This window comes from Larimichthys crocea, chromosome II (assembly GCF_000972845.2).
Source record: "Larimichthys crocea isolate SSNF chromosome II, L_crocea_2.0, whole genome shotgun sequence".
Lineage (NCBI taxonomy): Eukaryota > Metazoa > Chordata > Actinopteri > Sciaenidae > Larimichthys > Larimichthys crocea.
The window spans coordinates 13,474,442-13,495,984 of record NC_040012.1 but is presented as its reverse complement, the minus strand read 5'-3'; the positions used below and the strand labels follow the sequence as shown (position 1 = coordinate 13,495,984).

The following is a 21,543-nucleotide window of genomic DNA, read 5'->3' as shown; positions in this document are numbered from 1 at the left end:
AACAAGAAGAATCTCCTTGTGTCGCTGTCAAGACTCATTCTCACCGTATGAAAAAAAGCCTCTGAGAAATATGATCGCTCCTGTAAAACGGACCAATTACTCCCCATTGACAACCTTCAAAACCCACTTTTATTGGACGATTCAGCCAAATAAAACTTTATAGCACGCGCGGAAAGGGACGCCGTCATTTTTGCATAGCTTTTCCAAGCCCAGCGTTTATATGATCCTCGTTATTACACCTCTGTGACATTTAAACTTTATTGAACAAGACTTTAAAATCTGTAGGCAGTATATAAAAGATCGAGGAATTTATTTCTTTCAGATGGGAGAAGAGTCCCCCAACAGTTGAGACCTGAGTGGAGCAGATTGACGTGGTTTTGTTAGATCAAATAATTTCTAAAATTAAAAGTATATTTTAGAATAGATGTATTCGCTGTATACACGTTATTCATTTTATATAATTTAAATTTATAATTATAGGGACGCATTTATTTTATTGATTAATCTGTCAGTTATTTTCTCGATAAAATGTAAAAAACTATTCTATATTGTAACTATGTATTGGTGTCAAATTGTGTTATCAAGCAATAATGGCTTTTTTTCTTCTTCTGTCAAATAACCAATACGACCAGTTTGTGCTCTAATTTACAATATTGGAAATGTTAATGTGATACAAAGTCGCTACAGTTTAGCTTTAATCTTTACATGTTCGTCCTTTAAAATCAAATGTCTGTCCTGGGCAGGCAGACAGAGAGAAACTAAAGCAGAGAAGGGAAAGGCACAGGGAGAAAGGTCCTGCCCCCCTCCTCTGTGTAATTAAAAGGGGGTGTCTGTCAGGGGCTGCTGCTGCTTTGTGTGGCCCCATATGTTTGGGCGCTGATACAGGGAGGATTATTCTGTTTGGAGGCCTGATAACAGCCTGTTTATAACCTTGGCACAGGCTGGAGCCTAATCTGGCAGCAGCACATCTCTCCCCACCTCCACCCCCCCCTCTCTTGAAATTTTCACAGAAAAACCATATTGGCTATTTTTTTCCTCCAACTGAGGGAAACAGTCATAACCCAAAAAGACACAAGTGTTTCACCTATATCTCTCATTTGCATGTTTGGTTCTGCTCGGCTCTAAATATTTTGTGAGCTGTTGATGTTAAACTGTCAAATTGGATATGAGTTACAGTATCGGGATGATTCAGTTTGTGAATGTTAACAGGTGTAAAATTAGTCCGGCTTGTTTTGCTATTTTTGGATGATCCATCCATCACCATATACTCGACGTGGAGTATAAATGCTCTAAAACATGTTCTTCTTTCTACTTTGAAGGATTTGTTCTGTTGAGTTGTACAGAGTCACTTCTGGACTCACCTTTCTTTTTCCTTTTGTGGACATCAGCCTTTGTTGTAAAACTCCTGTACTCCACTCCACTTTCTTTCTTTTTTTTTTAATTCACAGGCTGATTAGTTCAGTCTTTTGTTCTCATAGTATAGGCATCGTACTGCCTTTCACATGACTGAGTGTGTCATGATTTTAATTCTGCCATTGCTTTGTGATTTTAAGTCCTTTGTCCTTTTTTTTCCCAAAATACAGCTCCACATTGTTTCTTTTGAACGACTAAATTATGCCTTTCCTTGACTAATTGCTACATGATTGATTTTATGAATTTAATTCAACACTTGTTGCCCAGTATGGAGACTGTATTTCTCAAGAAAATCTGAAAAGCTACTTACTGGTGTATCATATATATCTCTACTGTGTGTGTGTGTGTGTGTGTGTGTGTGTGTGTGTGTGTGTGTGTGTGTGTATATATATATATATATATATATGACTTTGTATTGATCAGTGGTTATCTGAGATGCTTGTAATTTCCTTATATATTATATTTATATTTTTTGCTATTTTGTGTAGATCACAGATTTGTAATTTAGTAATTAAAAGTTAGTAAGTAAATATTTCTGTATTTTTACTTGTAACTGAAAATTTTTACACTAATGCATCGCTGCTTTTATTTAAGTGAACTACCCGATTGCCTCTTCCACTACTGGAGATGGCTAAGTATGAATACGAACAACAGTGTTTTTTTTTTTTTTTTTTTTAATCAAGTAAAAAATTTGACCGAGAAAACTGAAATCCAGCTGCTCGCCCACATCCCGAATCACATAATTCTCTGCAAGCCTCTCCTTAAATGTCCACGTTAATAAGAAGGATCCAACCTTGCTGATGAGTTTCCAGCACGCTGAATAAAAGTCACTCTCGGTAATGCACTGTTCCATAGCGAGGACCCTTAACCGGCACGCTGTGGGGAGAGGGAGTGCTCAGAGTGGCAGGCAAAGAGAACTGTCAACCTGTCACATTTCTCCCTCCTCTTCCCCCTGATAAATTAAAGTTACACAGTGTGTGTGTTGTAGCAGCGGAAGGCTGTGCAGAAAGCCTGGCTCCTCAGGTCTCAGGAGATAGCTGGCAACTAGGTCAGACTGATAATGTAATCCGCTGACTGGATCCTACAGCCCACTACATCCAGAGAGAAAAGCATGACAGGAAAAAAAACGGAAATGTAGGTGGAAAATAGGAACTTTTATGTGTTGTTGCACTTACTTAGCATTACCTCTCTGGCTCTAATTAATCAAGCTCATAAAGGGGTGATATCCATGCAGCCTATTGTGAGAAAATGTACGGATAGCATATCCAGCTCGGTGTGTGTGTGTGTGACTACACACACGTGATTATCCAAAAAGTGTAATCCCTGTCAATATACTTCACACTCCTCACAGGGGAATCTTATTTACATGGATTCCTTTTTATCCGTTATCTTTGCACCACATACTGCACTGCACATCCCCAACAAAATAGTATCATGCGAGTCCGCCGGGAGAGAGTGACAAGAATAAGTTCCTGCATCAGCAAGGTGCATTTTCATTCCCATGCAGTATTCCAGAGAGGCTCTGTGGGCCCACTGTGACAACTCTGCCTCCCTGCAGGTGTAGAAATGAAACAGGGCCTATAAATAGCCCAGGCAGCTGGGAGTAGAGCACTGTAGAGCAGAGGGGGGAGGCAGGGATGGAGGAGGAGGATTAGAGGTCCAGCTGGGGATGCAGGTGTGTAGAGGCTGACCGACAGAATACGACTGCTGTCTCACCCAGGGGGCCGGAGGAAGGAGGAGAGGCTGTGGCCCGATCCAGTTTGGAAAAGTGGAGAACTTCAACATAATGTAAAGTTATATTCACATATATCTGATAATGGTGGAATACTGTGGAAAAGTACAGACAGGCATGTCTTCGCTTTAATAGTTATGTGACTACAAAAAACCTTCCCCACACGACTGATGAGAAATTTGAATGCTTCCATGTGAAAATAATTAAAATTTGGTGAGGAAAAAAAAAAATCTACGCTTTACCATATCTTTGTTTTAGTGATGCACAGCTGTAAAAGCAAAGGATTTGATCAATAAAACAAAAGCTCCCGTGAAAACATTTCTTTAGTCCTTGACACTGAATAATAGTTTTTTATTTTGAAATGTCAGTTTTTAAAAGAAATTATGACATTAAAGTAGAGATATACTTCTTTAAATGAGTTTGCTTTGAAGTTGAAGCTTTCTTCCTAATGTACTAAAGTAGAAATAATTTCATAATTATTTGAGTACAACAACAGCAGGACAGAAGTGAAAAAATAAATAAGAAATTTACATTTTCCCCTCTTTAACAGGTTTTGAAAGAAATGAGACGCAAGAAGAATATAATGTTACTAAAACAAGAGGATATATAGGAACGCAATCTCATAATTAAAAATAACTTTAATGCAACTTAAGTTCTGTTTTTCAGTGTTTGGTTAAAATGAACTGATTGAACGTTTGGCGCAGAAATATTGTACATTCACTTGACAGCTTTAGCTACTACATATACTATGTATAAAATATATTAATTCATCATTAATCAGCATTGAGTCCTTTTAATTTTAATACTTTAAGTACATTTTTTATCATAGTATATTATTTATTGTATTTTTACAGTATAGCTTCAGTACTTTTACATAAGAAAAGAATGTGAATACTTCCTCCATGACTCTTTACATTGGTGTTTTGCGGTTTGATTTGAGGTTTTACATTTCATTGACTTCTTTTTATAAACGTATAGTATATATTTTTATTGATCTTTGAAACACAGCTGGACAGGTACATCCTTATCTTTGCATTATGCACTTTACCATATTGACAGAGCTGACCACAGCATCAATGCAAAGTGCTGCATGTCTTCTGATGGGTTGAGATGAGCACAGGCTGTCTTGTTGGATGAACAAAATGTCTACCACCTGCAGAAGAGTACAGAAGTATCCCAATATATATATATATAATTATAATATATATATATATATCTATATATATATACTGTATGTATATGTGTTTTTAAAAGTACACACAGGTGCACTTGCTGTCCAAAGACTTGACATGACAATGTTTTAGACCGATCACAGTGACTCAGGCTAACCTACATTGATTTTTGACTTGAATGGGTCAGCTTGTGCTTTTGTGAAGTAAAATCTATGGAAGTTGCAGCTGCAGACTGAAGTGTTAGTGAACGGTGGTGACAGTGTATTAACCTGCAACAGAAGCATGAAAAAAAAAACTGGGTCAAACATTGGTTGGTTGGTTGATTGATTAATTGAACATGCGCTCAGTAGTCCCTCATCCTACACGTTTGTCTCATTTGAATGGGTTATTAGTGTTTCTGGCGTGTGCTGCTGATGCCACAGGGCTGTCTGCATAGTATAGTAGTATTTTGCGTTACAGAGCGCGGTGTTGTCTTTATTTTTTAAGATCAAGCTTCAAGCTCTTAGGGCAGAAAATTCTGCTTTCATTCCCAATGGATGACTCGATATGCTTTTCATGTAAATGACATCTAGCACTTGCACACTGGTGTTTGCATTAATGCATTAATTCCTCAGTACTATATGCTTTTTTTAGCTGGAGGCAAAATGACACATTCTCATCAAAAACACACTCCCCCGCTTACAGTCCCACCCCACTCAGACACACAGACACACATTTGAGTGCTGATTGACAGCAGGAGCTCCAGCTGACCCACTATTCTGCTACAGTGGGACGATCCCACAGGCCTGTGATTAATGACTAGGCTTTATCCGCTAGTGGTGTGGTAGGCCTGCCAGCCAGGCCACTTAGACTGCCTGGACCACTACCTCTGCTGTAAACACTCTCTCTCTCTCTCTTTGCCTATGTCGATCTCTCTCTGCCTACAGGCATTGTATTGGCATATTCATTGTTACAGCTCTAAACCTTTGTCCCAAGTTGACCCCCTCCAGCTCACACACATGCATTCATACAGCATCGGCATGAACCTTTGCTTTGCAGCTTGTCATAACAAACAATAGTCAAATATTATTTGCATCATTTCTGCATTAGGATAGTCTCAGTAGTGCTGAGTGAGGCATCATGCATAAAAACTACCTTCATTTGTCTTTTAAGTGATTATTTTGTTTATGTAAAATTTATGGCACATATTTCTTTTTATCCATAACAAACTGTCACTTCCCTTGTGCACCGAGCGAGTTGGAAAGCGGATGTTAACAAAGATATCTGACCAAGAAATGTCTCTGAGCATATGAATTGGAGCTGGTCTCGCTAATGGACAGTGATCCCTCACATTGTTTTTCTCTCCTGACAGCTAGGGGCAGAGTAAGCATCACTAGTCTTTTGAGCACCAGGCCTCAGCAAAACAGTAAACCTCACAGGGATTTCCGTAGTTGTGACAGTGTCCGAACAAACTGCACACGTAGCAAAACAAAGCTGATGTGACTTAGTGTGCCTTGATGGGAAGCTCCCTGATAAATGCAGGGAGAGATTGTATTTCCAGCCGGAGCAAATCTCTCAACTGTTACAATATTAATGGGCCCTCAAAGCCTATCAAACATTCGGATGGCATCCGTCCACCTGCCAAATTCTGCGCTGCAACTTTGTGCTGAGGTTAGGGCCACTTTTGCCGCCCAGTACATGACATTTACTATTTCAACAGTTACTTGATTCATTGATTAATCGATTGACTTAATGATCAAGTAACGAACTTCTGAAATGTAAACATTTGTTGCTTTTCTTTACTTTGTATACAAACAGAATATCTTTGGGGTTTGTGCTCTTGGTTGGACAAAACAAGCAGTTTGCAGACGTCCCTTCACGGCTCTGTATTTTGAAATGTGTTTATTACTTTTCTATGTCATATGATTAGTTAACTTAATGTCTTTGTTTTTTAGAGTTTCGCTCAGAGGAAACAACACATATAAATACATCACACTGGGCTCTGGGACATTATGATCAGTATTGTTGAGTGAATAATCTGCAAATGGATCAGTAATGGAAATAATGATTAGTTGCAGTCCCGGACTAAACAGTGAGGTGATAAATCAATCAAAGAAAACATTGTGAGAATAATCAATAATCAAAGCAGTAAACATCCACAGCGGTTCTTTCAATCCTGGAATTTCACTCTGCCCACCATGCTGACTGTGTACTGATATTTTTAGCTTTTCCATGGTTTGTCATGGGACAACAAAAGTGCCCTTTGTAGTTTGGTGGAAGTGTGATCCGAACTTGTGGAAGGCTGCAGGGCTTCTGCTGTATGACAGCCATGAGGGAAGCTAAAGAGTCTGCCAGTTATCTAACCGGAGTTACTCTCCGATTCAAAAGAGGTAAAGCTGAAGATGCAGTACAGAAATATTACTGCTCAACCAACCAACCAACCAACTCCTGAGCAGCTGAGAACACAAGATTGAACATTTATCACAGCTGACATTACCTGTCAATTCACATTGTTCATCTAGAAGGATATTTACTTACATCTACTTACACACAGATGCTCAGTTTGGATCCTGTCTATATATAGAAAAGACAATAGGATCATATCTATTTACAGAAGAGGCATTGGCATATGGCTAACATTATTATCATGCCATTCAAAGCACTCAGTGACCACTTGTGCTTTATGGAGAGGAGCATTGTCATCATGGAAGATATTGCTCCCAGTGGAGATGCAGTGCATCATGGGATAATCTAAGTAACCACTCAGAATATTTTTTAATAGTACCGTACAGACTGAACCATGTGACTTTGAATGAACCAGCAGCATCACTGTGTGTGTTTCTGTTTTCTGTATTTCATCCCGTACGTAGCGGGCGTGTGTTCTTCCAGAGAGACAAACTGCGAGCAAGTTTTGCTATCCAGCCACGTTGTATAAAATGCATGTTCACATGTTGTCGAGAGAAGCCGAGCACAGCGAAGCAGAACCAGCAGCGCTATTGTCTATGAGCAGCCATATGGTGGGTGTCCTTGCGTAGTAGCTTAAGGGAGCCTTTCTCCCTGAGATGAAGCAATTTTGTTCAGAAATGAACCTCCCCTCTCAGCCCTCTGTGTTCATCAGACCCTGCCCCATCACCCGCCTCTGAGATCACACAGTGTATCACCGGTCCCACCAGGCGCCCTGGAGCAGGGATGGCAACCTGGACATCCCAGGTAGATCTAAACAATCTCTGTCACGTGTTTTCCGCTACTCCCTCTTGTCAAAAAGCCCACCCCTACTTGTCTAGCCCTGCTCCATGCCTCCAGATGTGGCTTAATTTACTGCGACTCTGCTAATTGCTGTAATTAAGGATTAATTACTGTTAATTACCTTCGCATAAACTCATCACCAGTCAAAGAGCGGAGCCTTATGAAATGTGCCATGCACAGGAACACACACTACGGGGACTTGAGGAGGATTGTGTTACTGGACCTCTTGTTTCATGACTTGTCCTGGTGCGTAGGGAGGGCTTGTAGGGCAGCAGTTAGGGCAGGACGCTAACTGTCATGGACCATCTCCTCCTGGCTCCGAATGCTTCACACGTCACCTCCTCACCAACTGTTGCCCGGGACAGCATCACTATGCTGGCTGTCATTTGATTAGAGGCTGGCATTTATTTGCTGAAAAGTAGATGACAAATTTGATACATTAAGGAAATCTTGTTAAGATTGTCTGCAGTAATAAGCTATTTTAAGTGTTTCTATAGCATGTAGACTAAATACTACACTAAATACGAACCTTCCTAGCTTTTGACTGGGTATCAAACTTCAATACTGACTGAAATGTGTCTTGTTTATGTATTCTTTCATCAAATGCACCCTGGTCTGAATCAGTTTTGCTAAGTTTAGACTGTATTTATGTTCCTTAATACGATGAAAAATGTGCTATCAGAATCAAAACTCAGAAAATACATTTGAAATAAGTGGCTTCATAGTGGCTTTTGGGATTTCGGGTCTGGATTATGCTTAAGAATGAGTTCATATAATGTCTTGTCCCATCATGTCAGAAAAACAAAATTATCTGCAGCTGTTTTGAACGGCTACACTGAAAGGCGGAGTGAAAAGTTGGCTTTCATACGGAGGAAAAGTGACAGAAATAATTGTGTAAAAGAAGAAGGCTTAAGGGAGAAGTTCACCTTCACACACCTGGCCAATGGCTGCATGAAGCGTGTGTGTGTGTGTGTGTGTGTGTGTGTGTGTGTGTGTGTAAATGTCAGATTGTCAGTTTGGGAAAGTTACATAAATTTCTGCACAGCTCTCTCTCCAGTTCTGATGTTTCCAGAGCTGTTTGGCCAACTGATCGTTGAAGCACTCACTGACCATGTACTTGTCCTCTAAATTAAACAGCAAAATAAATACATTGCTCCATTGACATCGTTTGTCTGTGCCTTCCAAAGCTGTTACAAATCACTGCTGAAAAATAAATCTGTTTTATGGTGACAATACTACAGTCGTTTGAATTTAAAAAGGGCCATTTCACTAAGGTTAGCTGAGCTTTGTTGTGATATAACAAATATGTGGTTAAGGTTGTGAAACGGTCCTGGTCATGAAACTTTGTTGTACCTGTCTGTTCAACTTGAGCTCAGTCTTGGTCACTCTAGTCTATTCCTTTACTCCCGTCTTAATTACTACAGCCGCTAGAGGGGGCCGTCATGTTAGCGTGAACATGTTTTTTTTTTTATGCATTTGCTGATACGTTGTTCTTCTTGGGCAGACAATACTGAAGACCTTTATTGATTGTCATCCCTCTTCTTCTTCCCCTCATTTTCTTTCACCTGTCTATCGTGAAATGAAAAAAAAAACATAAATTGTTTATCAGTATCAAGCCGTGCCCACTCTTTATCAAAAAGGTAGCATGACTTTGTGTACTTTGTGTTTTCGGTTGCATGGTCCTCTTTCCACAGAGATGTCTTTGTCTCTCTGCTGGCAGGTCGACTGCAGCTCCACAAGCTTGTGACTTCTCTTCAGCTATTCAGCCACCCGAGTTTCAAGCGCAGCCTGGAGCACGGGCTGAACATGAGTTTGATTCAATCAAGAAGATATATATTTTAAGACACCTTAAGAAAGACTGACAGCCAGGGGGCTAATGTATTGCCTGTTTTGAATAATGAATTATTTTAATGAAGGCTTTTAAATGGGAGTGCTCAATGTTGGTGGCAGGGCGGTGTTCTGAATGGTCTTCTCCTCTGGCGCTGGCTGCCTCATTATCAGGCCAGCCCCTCAGGCCTCAAACTGGCCTGCTTAAGCCTCAGATGATGACGATAATTACCGTTATTAGGAGTAGCTGCAGGGGGAACTTGTTCTGAAAAACACCAAGCTGAGTTCTTGCCTCGCTTGCTGCCGCCACTACTGCCGCATGAGAAACTACCGATCGCCAGTGGAGAAAGCCAGAGAGACAGAGGGAGAGGAGGAAAAAAAAAAAAGGAGGGGATGAGGGGAGCGGCCACCAAATCCGCCTAATGTGACGCCTGTCAGCTCGTCTCCCACCAGCTGTCACCTCCCAAATGCACTGGGGTTCATTTTTTTAATTGACACCTCGCTTTCCTATTCCATTTCTATTTTTCGCCTTTCATTTTCCCTCCATCACTCTCTTCCCTCCTTGCCTGAACCGTCCACATCTCCTCGTCTCTGCCTGTCCCTCCAGTATTTCTTTGGTGTTTTTCCTTGTCCTTGGTATCCCCCATCCCCCCACCCAGTGTCAGATACAACGCCCCGACTCTGCCCCCTTTCTGCACATGATACTCGAGATAGCTGATAAAACATAAAGCTGTTTTAGAGGTACTTTATGACTATGCCCTTGTGTACTGAGGCTGTACAGCTTCCCATTATCTGGTGATGGAGAGAACATTTTGGGCCTGAGAAAGTTTCCCATGAGTTCATGGATAGACTACAAATCTATCTTTCAGCTTACAGAATAGAACATTTTATGACTATTTAAACAACGCAATGTTTAGAACGATAGTTTTCATGGCATAGACTTAAGCTACAATTAGCAATTTTATAATGATAATTTCTTTATTACAGCCTAGATTCAATTCAGTAGAAATGACCACATATACAGTAAACTGGATGTAATGTAACATAATATTCATTTAGTGTTCTCAGTAATGATAATAGCATTGCTTAGCACTGTAGTTTGCCTCTACTATATGTGGCAGTATATGAAATATGGCACAGTGCTGCGTTTTATGATGATTGCGTTATTGGTGGCGTTCGGTTTTGAACCTCAACACTTTTTGGGTACCATCTGAAATATGTCTGCAGCTCTCAGTATTGAAAACTGTTATTGGCTGTTTGCTCAGATTTATATTTGTGTTTAGAGCTGAAGTGCAAAACAAACAATCAAAAGAAATCACCGAAATGTGACGGCCATTTTTTTACAATTTTCTGACATTTTCAATGCGAAATCACTGATGGATTAATATAAAAAAAACAAATGAATCAGTAATGGTAACAATTAATAGTTGAAGGTCTATTTATTCTTTGAAATGACTGTGACATGTTTTGATAGAGGTCACACTAGTTTTCACATCACTGTTTGTGCTCTCTTAACTCTCAAAATAAATTGTAATTTGAAATCTTAATTTTTGCCAATTTTATACTATGGACTATGGACATGAGCATATTGTCTATTTACAGGTCTTGTGGAGTACTACTGCACATGTGACTAAAGTTGTATGAAGCTTTTTGTGGCTTTAGAGGAACTGTACAGGAAATCTGACCTTAAGTGATGTCACATGAGGCAAGGCTACAAATTTGAAAAATGAAAGAAATCCTGAGGTGTGGAGGTAACCAGACCTCTGTAGCCTGCTCCTCATCTCATCTCGAGACTAGTGGCCACATTTAGCACATCACACCAAAATCTCCAACTGAACTGTGGGTGCTTAATTTGCATTATGGGTAATGCAGGTGCCAAGGAGAAGAAGGCATGAGACAAAACAGACGATCTCTTTGGTTCTGCTGCATCGATTTTGCCTTTTAAGTGTTACACTGGAGTGTAATGCTAAGTTGGTGGAGCACTCTTTTAACAGCTTCCCATTATCTATTCTTTGAAAGAACATTTTGGACCTGAAAAAGTGTCCCATCAGTTCATGGATGCGCCACAAATCTAGCTTTCAACGGGTTAAGTACAAATACAATAAAGAACATTTTAAGACTATTTGAATAACAGAACATTTAAAATTGTTTTGGAGGAAACGACTTTATTGTCATAATGATTGTCCTTTCTTTATTAAAATCCTAATTCAATTCAGTAGAAATGACCGCATATACAGTAAATTGGATGTAATGCAACATAATATTCATTTAGTGTTCTCAGTTATGATAATAGCATTGCTTAGCACTCTAGTTTACCTCCAGTGTGTGGGTCAGTATGAAATATGTAACAGTGCTGCGTCGCATGAGGACTGCTTTATTGGGCTTGTATCAAATGCAGATGAGAGCAGGATGCTGAACTCCTTGAAGGAGCGGGGAGGGGAGGATTTGTATTAGTGATACTTGTCATGTCTGCTGTAAATCACGCTGCTTTTTTTCAGGTTCCTAGGTTGTTGTTGTTTTGTCTCAGAATGCTGTGTGGCAGGGATGAATGGTGGTGATGTTACATTATCATGTGGCTGTCGCTTTCACTCCTGCTGACTGGTCTGTGACAGGCCCACACACACACACCCACACACACACACACACACACACACACACACACATACACACACGGTTGTGTCAGGAGCAGGCCTGATTTATTAACTGCTGAAACCCTAGATGACGTGTGCCCACACAATCAATAGAGAGCACAGCCACTGCCTGCTCCTCTCTTGGGTCATGTGATGTGGACAAGAGCTAGGCGAGGAAGGACACACACACACACTCACACACACACATATACACTACAGTGCTGCGGTGTATTGCATTACTGTATCGATGGGAAATGGATCCAGTCCAGCGTTGGCTGCTAGCTGCCAGTCAGAGGCAAGAAGGGTAAACTTTCATCATGGCTGTCAGGGACATCACTGCTCCCTTGTTTGACCGTAAATCTTCCTAATTGTGACAGAATACTTCAACATCATTAATTAAACATGTTTTCATTTAAAAGCACTTGCAGGGCGCCAGGCTGGGTGCTCTGGGTAATCTGCCAATGTGCATAGCTGTGTATTTTTCCTGCGCGTGTGTGTGTGTGTGTGTGTGTGTGTGCTTAAATTCATGCACAAAGTGTACGTTTGCGTTGTGTGTTTGCGTGTGTGTGTGTACACCTTGATTCTCCCTGTCTGAGTGGGCGGCTTAATCGTCATGTTTATTTACACTCCTGTTGTCTGCAAACAGCAGGCAGTGTGGCGATGGGTATGAGCCAGCTCTTAAGGAAGTAAAACAGCAGAAATTAATTTAGTCAATATCCAAAACAAAGGCTTATTCTTAGAATTCCATTATTTATTCAGGAAGCGGCTCGAGAATTGTTTATGATACGTATTCATTTTTTATGCTCTTTCCTTTTTGGGTTTAGTGCCCCACATCTCAGGGAAGGGAATTATACAAGAGCGTGCACAAAGGAGAAGAGGGGAGGAAGGAGGGAGGGAGGGAGCGAGGGAGGAAGCGACAGAGAGGGGAATTGTGTCCTCTCATTGTTCAATTAAGTCTGTCGGTAATGATCAAGATTAGATGATGGCCATCTTCCTTTTATAGATACTAATCTGTGACTGTCCATGGAATAAGGGAATTGCAGAGCAGTATGGACTCCATGCCTTTGTTGCTACAATGGACTTGAAAGTGTGTATTAAAAGGTTTCTGTTGTTGGGAGCATGTGATGTATCGTAATAGAGGGCGCTTCCCTCTGTCAGGTGATTATGTTAATGTATAGGCCATGGTTGCAGAGTTCACAACGAGCACTCTGACTGGCATTGAGGTCTAATCGATTTCATTGCTATTACTGAACAGAAATAAATAAAGCTGATGGCTGTGGTTAGGGTAATTATACCACAGCACAGTGAATTGTTTGATTTTCCTTATTAATTGTATTTATTTAATCCATTTCATGCTTTTAGTTGTGCACTCTGGGACTTGGAGGGAATGAATAAATCACTCTTAGGCTCATTAGATTCCCCCTCTGGTTGGGATGTGCCACTATTTTGTCAGAATTAAATTGGCGAGTGTTATAATTTCCCGCTGGTGTGATTCACATGAAAAATATCCACATATTCATCTACCAGCACATGTGCACATGCGCCCACACACAAACACATGCACACGCGTCTGCTCCCAATCTGAACTCCTGACCTTTTCCAGCCGTCTGATAGCCATTGACATTTGCCTCTTGAGCTGAGCTTGCTCACGTGTTGGAGCTGATGGGAATGGATGATGTTATTGCTGGAGGAGAAAAAGAGAGGAAAGGAAACAGGAGAGAGTGTGTGTTTGTGTGTTTGTGTGTGTGTGGGGGGGGGGTGGATAGAAAAGAAGAAGACGACCAGGGTAGACAAGCTCCCCATGCGGCCCCCGGGAATCCATCTGGACCCCCCTGCTCATCAGCAAAGGTCACAGGGTGGACTCAACCTTACATCCTCATTACAAAAGAGCCGACGCTGTGACCGGAGACTGTGGGCTACAATATGGCTTTACTGCTCTGTCACACAGCCTGTCATTTACCCTCACTGTCCACAGTCATCATGGAAAAGACATTCAGGATGTAGTATTAGATCGTCTTCCTGAAACATTTTGATAGATGCGTGGATTAAAGTGTGTATGAAAAATGTTGGTGGCAGCGTGAGCTTTGTCTTTGTCCTTGAAGACAGTGGATGGAACGGAGGGCTGCACCTGGTCGGCTGTTTTCAGCACCTCTGAGAAAAGCAGGACGCTCTGCTGCTTTACCGAGGGAGCCTTCTGGTGGCAGAAAGAGGCAGGGCAGTGCAACTGATCCTTAAATAAAAATTCACGGTGAAACACCTGTGCGTTTTTGTTTTTTTTTCTTTCTCTGGAACTTTGTTAAAATAGACTTTTTCAAATAGTCCATGGCATAGTTTTTGGACGAGTTCTCAGAATATATGGGTGCATGCAAGAGTGATGCAAAAAATTCTGTGTATCATCAGGCTGATTTTTGTGTGTATGTTGTTTGTGCATGTCCATCTCAGCAGGCCTGTCTTTGTTGTGTTTACACTTCACTCTCCACACTGTGGGAGCTGAGCGTCAGTTGAGAGCAGAGCGCCTGTAGGTGTGTGAATACGTGCAGGTTCAAACCCCCAAACAAGTGTGTAAACAGACCTCAGTGTCAGTTGTGAAAGCATCCTGCTAAAATAAGATTACAGCACTGTGAATGCTGCACTGATGTTCCAGATGTGATGTTAGAATGGTATTTTAGCGGTTGTTTGCGTGATGACAAAAAATGTTGTTTGATCACTGCTCAGAGTGTGAAAATAATTAACCTTTATGATCACGAATCAAATGATTATTATACCTTTTACCTTTATGATACTTTTTTTCCATTAAAGTAATCACATTTTCTGTGTCTTCATTTTGGTTTTGCTCCAGTTCTGTAATCTCCCCGACTGATTTATTTGAGCCAGGTGTCTTTGCATTAATATGCCGTGTCTAACTCGTGTTATTAGTTTGTTTTTCTGTTTAGATAGCATCTGACAAGATAATAAAGCCATCAGCCAGAAACTAAACATAGTCTGAGCATAAGGAGAGCAATGAAAGATGAACTCTGGTGGAAGGCTGTGTTAATTTTTTTTTGCATGAAATGATAGCCAGAATCGATAAAATTATAGTTTTATGGTCCTGCCGAGCTGCCAGCCAGTGTGAGGCTGCAGGTTTTTATAGCTCAGACTTGAACTGTTAAAACGACGGCCATATTTCATGGAGTTCACTTGGTTAGGCCAAAGCAGGCAAGAATCTTTCTTATTCATAGTAAAATGTAATGTATCATTGTTTTTTACATCATCTTCTTTTCCTGTCCTCCACAGTGCTCAGTATCCGTGGCGCCCAGGAGGAAGAGCCTCCAGATCCTCAGCTCATGCGACTGGACAACATGCTGCTGGCGGAGGGCGTGGCCGGGCCGGAGAAAGGCGGTGGCTCGGCAGCTGCAGCGGCTGCAGCGGCGGCCACCGGTGGCGTCGGTGCAGACAACTCAGCAGAACACTCCGACTACCGGGCCAAGCTGACTCAGATCCGACAAATTTACCACACAGAGCTGGAGAAGTATGAACAGGTGGGGAGGAGGAATATTGTTGTAGCACCAGCTCTCATTTTTCAGCTATAATTATTCTCGGTATTTCATCAGTAAATACAAAAGTGCATCCCATATGCCACTCTGCAAGTGGATGTTACATTTTGCGATCATGAGCTTTTGAGTGGTTCATGTTTTCAAACAACTTTCAGGGGACACTGTTTAATATCTAACCCTGATCTCTGACCTCTTCATATACCAAGAAGCAAATAGAAAGAGATTATTTTTTTCTCGGAAAACAAAAATTTAAATTAATAAATGCGAGAAAAATAAAGAGGGATTTAGATTTTACCTTTCTTATGTGAAGTGTACATGCTCTCCCTCAAGTTCCTGTGTTTTTTTGTGTCCACCTGGTCACCTTAACATCAAAACAATGTCAAACAAACATCCTGTTAAGGTGACCAGGCGACCGTTTTACTACCATTTCTGCTTGGAAATGTATCCGAGTCTGTTTTCTTGCTCTTTGTCCAATGCATGATGGAAAAAGCTCCATCTGCGAGCCTAAATAGGAATAAGTTGGCTTAAATGATGGATTTCTTTTTTTATTTAACTAAGTATAACTGTCTTGAAATCAGCTCTCACAGGCCAACTCATGACAAGCCACGCTTTCAGAGATGTTATCCTCAGCCGGCAAGCAGCCATTATATCAGTCACACACCAGCTCTTTTCCAAAGACTGTAACATCTTGTCATTCCCTCGGAAAGTCAAAGCGTTCTGGGTTTGTCATCTTCTCCGAGGAAGGCTAGTCATCGCTAACTGTCACAGTCAATACACACCTGAGCATTTTTGTGTCACCGCGCTACGTACACCTTGCGCGCGTATGAGTGAGTAGTGTCTGGCGTGTGTGTGCAAGCAGAACGGCTTGCTCGGTGCATCACTTTGACTGACGTAACCCTGGTGTTGACAAGCAACAGACACCTTGACTCTGAATGCAGTCATATCCAGTGACTGATTCAGACAGAGGGAGAACGAGGTAGACTGAAAGATGGAGTGAAAAGAGAGGGAGACAGTTTAAACCTCTTGAACGTTAACGGGACTGAAAGCCTGCTGTCATTCTAGATTTCTCCTCACTTGTCACATTTTCTCTTCCATTGAAGAGAAGTCTTTTTAATATTCAGAGCACCGCGAGTCTCGCTGCCTCCACTGTATGACTCCACCACCGCATTTGTTTGGCGTGAAACATCGCACTGTGTCTACTGCTTTAATTTTGACTGTTCTTATTACCGCTAACGCTGCTGCTGTTACAGTGTCAGCACCGCTTTCTACGAGGCCGAGGCCTACCAGTGCAGGCGCAGCCTCTCCAGAATCCAATTTCATTCCTTTTTGTTCTGTCTGCAGCTGTCCAGCCTCCGTGATAGTTATTCTTTTTATGAATCCTGTCTGTCTGTGCATCCAGGCGTGCAATGAGTTCACCACCCATGTGATGAACCTGCTGAGGGAGCAGTCTCGAACACGACCCATCTCGCCCAAAGAGATCGAGCGCATGGTCGGCATCATCCACCGCAAGTTCAGCTCCATCCAGATGCAGCTGAAACAGAGCACCTGCGAGGCCGTCATGATCCTGCGCTCACGCTTCCTCGACGCCAGGTCAGTGTGTGTCCATGTAGGCAATGAAATCTAACAACATTGTCCTTTAGTCTTAACCCGTTGTGCTCCAAAATATAGTTTAAAAAGGTATTTTTTTATTTTTGTTGTCGTCAGTTAGAGAGATTCAATTGTGCAACTGATTTATCACCTTAAGTTTTGATTCATTTATTTTCTAAATGCATTTTAATGTTTCAGCACTGTTGGTGCAAGTGAAGAATAAATGTATATTTAACAAGTTTTTTTTTTTTAAATAAATTTCTAATCTGTCTGTCTCTTATCTGCTCTCTGCCCAGACGAAAGAGGAGGAACTTCAACAAACAGGCGACAGAGATCCTAAACGAGTACTTCTACTCCCATCTCAGTAACCCCTATCCCAGCGAGGAGGCCAAAGAAGAGCTGGCCAAGAAATGCAGCATCACAGTGTCACAGGTAACCAGAATAAACAAAGCTGTCTACTTAGACTGTGTGGCTCTTCATTTGGTCAAACATAATCAAAATATGTGGCACCAACTAGATCTTTGATTGGAGGTTCAATCAACATGTACTTACTATTAGCTGAGTTTTACAAGAAATGCAATATTTTATATTACAGTGACCTTTAGGGTTAACAATGCTGTCTGTCATCAGCATGTCTCTCATTAGAGTGTTATAGAAAGAGTTATTAACAATGACACTAAATATCAACATGTCCATACCTGTGATACAGTACCAAACATTACTTTTTCAGTTCATAATAGATCCTTATTTTTGTACGATTGAGTTTAGTTTGGGTTCTGTCCCAGCAGCAGTTTAGGGTTTACGGTATATATGTGATAATATTCTCATCCTCACATTTGATTTCACACAAAATGAAAAGGTGTCTGTACAAGAGGTGTACAAGAAATGTTTTACAGAGTGCACAAGACAAAAACAAGCAGAGCATAATGGGAATATTACAGTAATCGTCACAAAAAACTAATGACTATAAACCAGCATCTTACTTAATAACTGTCAATAAAGAAATATTATGAAAATAAAGCAGCACTTATTATTGCAGATTTATTTCCATATGGTCGTTTGGAAACAGTACTATAGTTATATTTACCCACAGGTCTGATCCATGACAATCAAAATTAGGTGTAATAAGGTTATATAAGTTATAATTAATGTTCATTTTTTTGTTTGCATAAATCTTAAAAGTGAAGTAATTCAGCTCCTGTATCTTGTCGGTGTTATGTTGACAGGTATCAAACTGGTTTGGGAACAAGAGAATCCGATACAAGAAAAACATCGGCAAGTTCCAAGAAGAGGCCAACATGTATGCAGCGAGGACCGCGGTCACTGCGACCAGTGTGTCTGCTCACGGCAGCCAGGCAAACTCCCCATCAACTCCCAATTCAGCAGGTGAGCTCAGTCACACGTTGATTACAAACCTCTGGGTTATTTTAACACAAGAGAGAGTATTCTTCTTAGACTAGAGCAGATACAGATAGATGCACAAGATAGAGCACAATAACATTCTCATACCCGAGCCCCGACTCAAGAATTTAGTCTCTGGTGCTGTTTCATGTAGACTAACAGGAGGTCCCTCTTCTCCTTAACTAACCCAGTATTACAGAGTGGCTTTTTCGCTCTTCTTTTCCCTCTCGTTCTTCTCTGCCGTCTGTCTCTCTCACCCATTCTCTCTCTCTCACCCATTCTCTCTCTCTCTCTCTCTCTCTCTCTCTCTCTCTCTCTCTCTCTCTCTCTCTCTCTCTCTCTCTGTCCCTGTTATTGACCTCTTGGTCTCGCGGACGTTAATTTTTCCTGCCTCTTGTCCGGTTGACCTTGTGCATGCCATTAAGCTGCTCAGAGGGCAAGCGGAGTCTTTTGTCATATAGAGACTTCGCAACTGTATTTGATTAGGACCGGGTGTTGAAATCAAGTTACGCGATGGTCTCTTTACATCTGGGGAGCTTGGGTCCATTAAAGGACGAAGACAATTCTTTGGGTCTTCCTGCAGATCAATTATTACTTCCTTAATGAAACACTAGCAGCACTGACGTTTAACTATAATATAATCCATAAGGCTTGTTTAAACTGGACTTAAACAGTTTTATGATGATTATCTGTCTCAATGTTCTTGCTGGCTGATTTTTCCTTTTAAATTATGCTTTGTGATGTTTTACTGTGCATGCTCTGCATCTGTAGCATGCAGGTTCGTAGAAAAAAACCTTTTCCATAATGCCAGCTGCTCTCCCAAACTAACCCACTTAATGCACTTTTGCTTATGCATGATCATTTTAACTCCTTTTTCTGTTCCTCTCTTCTTCCCTGCTACTTTTCTCTCTCTCTCCTCTCTATCTTTGTCCTACTCTCCTTGCTCTCTTTCTTCTTTTTCTTTTTCTTCTTCTTCTTCTTCTTCTTCTTCTTCTTCTTCTTCTTCTTCTTCTTCTTCTTCTCTGCCTCTGTGTATTCTCAGGTTCTGCTGGCTCTTTTAACATGTCAAACTCCGGAGACTTGTTCATGAGTGTGCAGTCCCTCAATGGGGACTCGTACCAAGGGGGGCAGGTTGGGGCCAACATACAATCCCAGGTAGGCGCCTCTTCAAGTTTAGCATCCCACATCACACACCGCTGTCCAGTGTGGAAGTGCAGAGGCTCACAATAAGTTGACCTACACAGTTAAACAGAGGTTATCCTTTGCCTGCAGCTTTACATTAGACGTAGAAGCCATTGTCAACCCACAGTTGAGCAGACGACTGCAGACAGTTTTGGAAACGGTGCAACACTCATCAGCCCTCCTGACAAGAGTTCACATAGCCACTGGTGCACTATAGCTCCCTGACCTTGCCCCAGTGGACAGTGATGACCAGCACAGTGTTTCTGAGTGTTACAACTCTCACCATATATTAAGGAATCACCACCCGATGTGATATTCTCATTTGGTTTCAGTGCTTTTGGCATAATTTCTTTCTCCCTCCACCGCCACCCTTTTCTATTCAGATCAGCTCTCCAAACGCTTTAGGTCATTCATGAATATGCAAAAGACCCGACCCTAAAGAGGTCTTCAGAGTCGGACTCTAATTAGTAATATTCATGTTCTTTTAAAAGGTTTTTTTTTTCTAAAACGAATGAACAGAACGGCCTCACTCTCAAGGCTGTACAATTAAAAGAAAGTGAAAAATGAAAGAGAAAGTACAACTTTGACTAAATTGGCCTCCTGAATAAATTGGTCCTATTTGTCGTGAAATCCATATGGCAGGTGTGTTGTCATGCATAACCTGGCGAGCTGTTCTGCCAAAAGCTACGAGGCAGCTGAAGAACATGGAAATGGACGTATTCCAACAAAACCTTTATGAAGAAATTAATGCACCTATATTTTTATTGGCCATGTTGGGTGAACATGTTTCGATGTGAAGATTCATCAGAGCATTTGTTTTAGTGTCATGTGTGAAAAAAAAAACAAGTCTGCATAAACAGTAAACAACATTGTCAGTAGCGTGCAGCTACATTTAGTGGAATGAGTTGCTTTTAAAGTCTGATGTTTTGTTTTTGTTTTTTTGTGTCTGATTATTCAGAACACCTACAGATACATCCACAATTAGTCACCTCTTGTTGTTTTTCTTGTATTTTCGTCCTTTTGCAATGTCTGTTATCAAACTTGTAATAGCAGCCACATCATTGTGATTCGCCGTTTGTAACCTTTTCCTGTTTATGGTACCCTTTTACTATCAGACTGACCTTTCCTTGTGCATGGCTGTCTTTGTTATCCAGAGCTTTTGTCTGACCAGGCCTTTTGTCTGTGTGTCCCCGCTGTTCCAGGTGGATACCCTTCGCCATGTTATCAGCCAGACCGGAGGATACAGTGACAGCCTCGCAGCCAGCCAGATGTACAGTCCACAGGGCATCAACGTAAGACCTGTAAACAATCTCCTTCTGTCCTTCTCAACGTTTTCTTTGCTGTCTTACTGTGCAACGATTCCCCAGTTGCAGGATGTGTCTATTGTTGTGTAATTCTATGTGCACGCTGGGATGCCACTTAGCAGAGTTTGCCAGGGTTGGGCTGTTGTCCAGCCAGTTGCCCCCCTGATCCAGTCGTGCCCTAGGTGGCAGGCAATGAGGCAGCTACCAGGCTGAGAAGCTGGACACGCTCCTAGTCTGTCGGAGGATATTAGCGTTAGTGAGACACCTGCAGACGACAGGAACAAGGACACAGGTGTCATCCTCCCTCCCAAGGCTGGCACCATAGGACAAGTCATACCTCCCGTCCCCTTTCAAGACTGACTTCACAAAAAAAGTTCCCACTTGCTAATTCTTAAAATAACTCTTTAACTAGCTTGTCAAAGGCTGGGCCAGTTTTCCAGGTCTTCCTGCTGGGCTGGGCTGGGCTGGGCTGGGCTGGGCTGGGCTGGGCGGGACAGTCAACACTGGAGGCAGTGCGTTAGCATGTAGATCCATAGC

At 41.5% G+C, this 21,543-nt stretch overlaps 1 protein-coding gene across 2 annotated transcripts in view; it reads left to right on the top strand.

Annotated features, from left to right (window-relative positions):
* The window catches only part of pbx1a (pre-B-cell leukemia homeobox 1a), a 44,038-nt gene that overhangs the window by 20,000 nt on the left and 2,495 nt on the right, over nt 1–21,543 (top strand). Inside the window, exons 3-8 of one of the 2 annotated variants that reach the window (XM_010729989.3) lie at nt 15,273–15,517; nt 16,932–17,122; nt 17,416–17,551; nt 18,346–18,505; nt 19,563–19,675; nt 20,905–20,994. In XM_010729989.3, coding sequence (XP_010728291.1) covers nt 15,273–15,517; nt 16,932–17,122; nt 17,416–17,551; nt 18,346–18,505; nt 19,563–19,675; nt 20,905–20,994 — 935 coding nt within the window. The remainder of the gene's footprint in view (nt 1–15,272; nt 15,518–16,931; nt 17,123–17,415; nt 17,552–18,345; nt 18,506–19,562; nt 19,676–20,904; nt 20,995–21,543) is intronic. The other variant, XM_010729990.3, reaches the window with a different exon arrangement.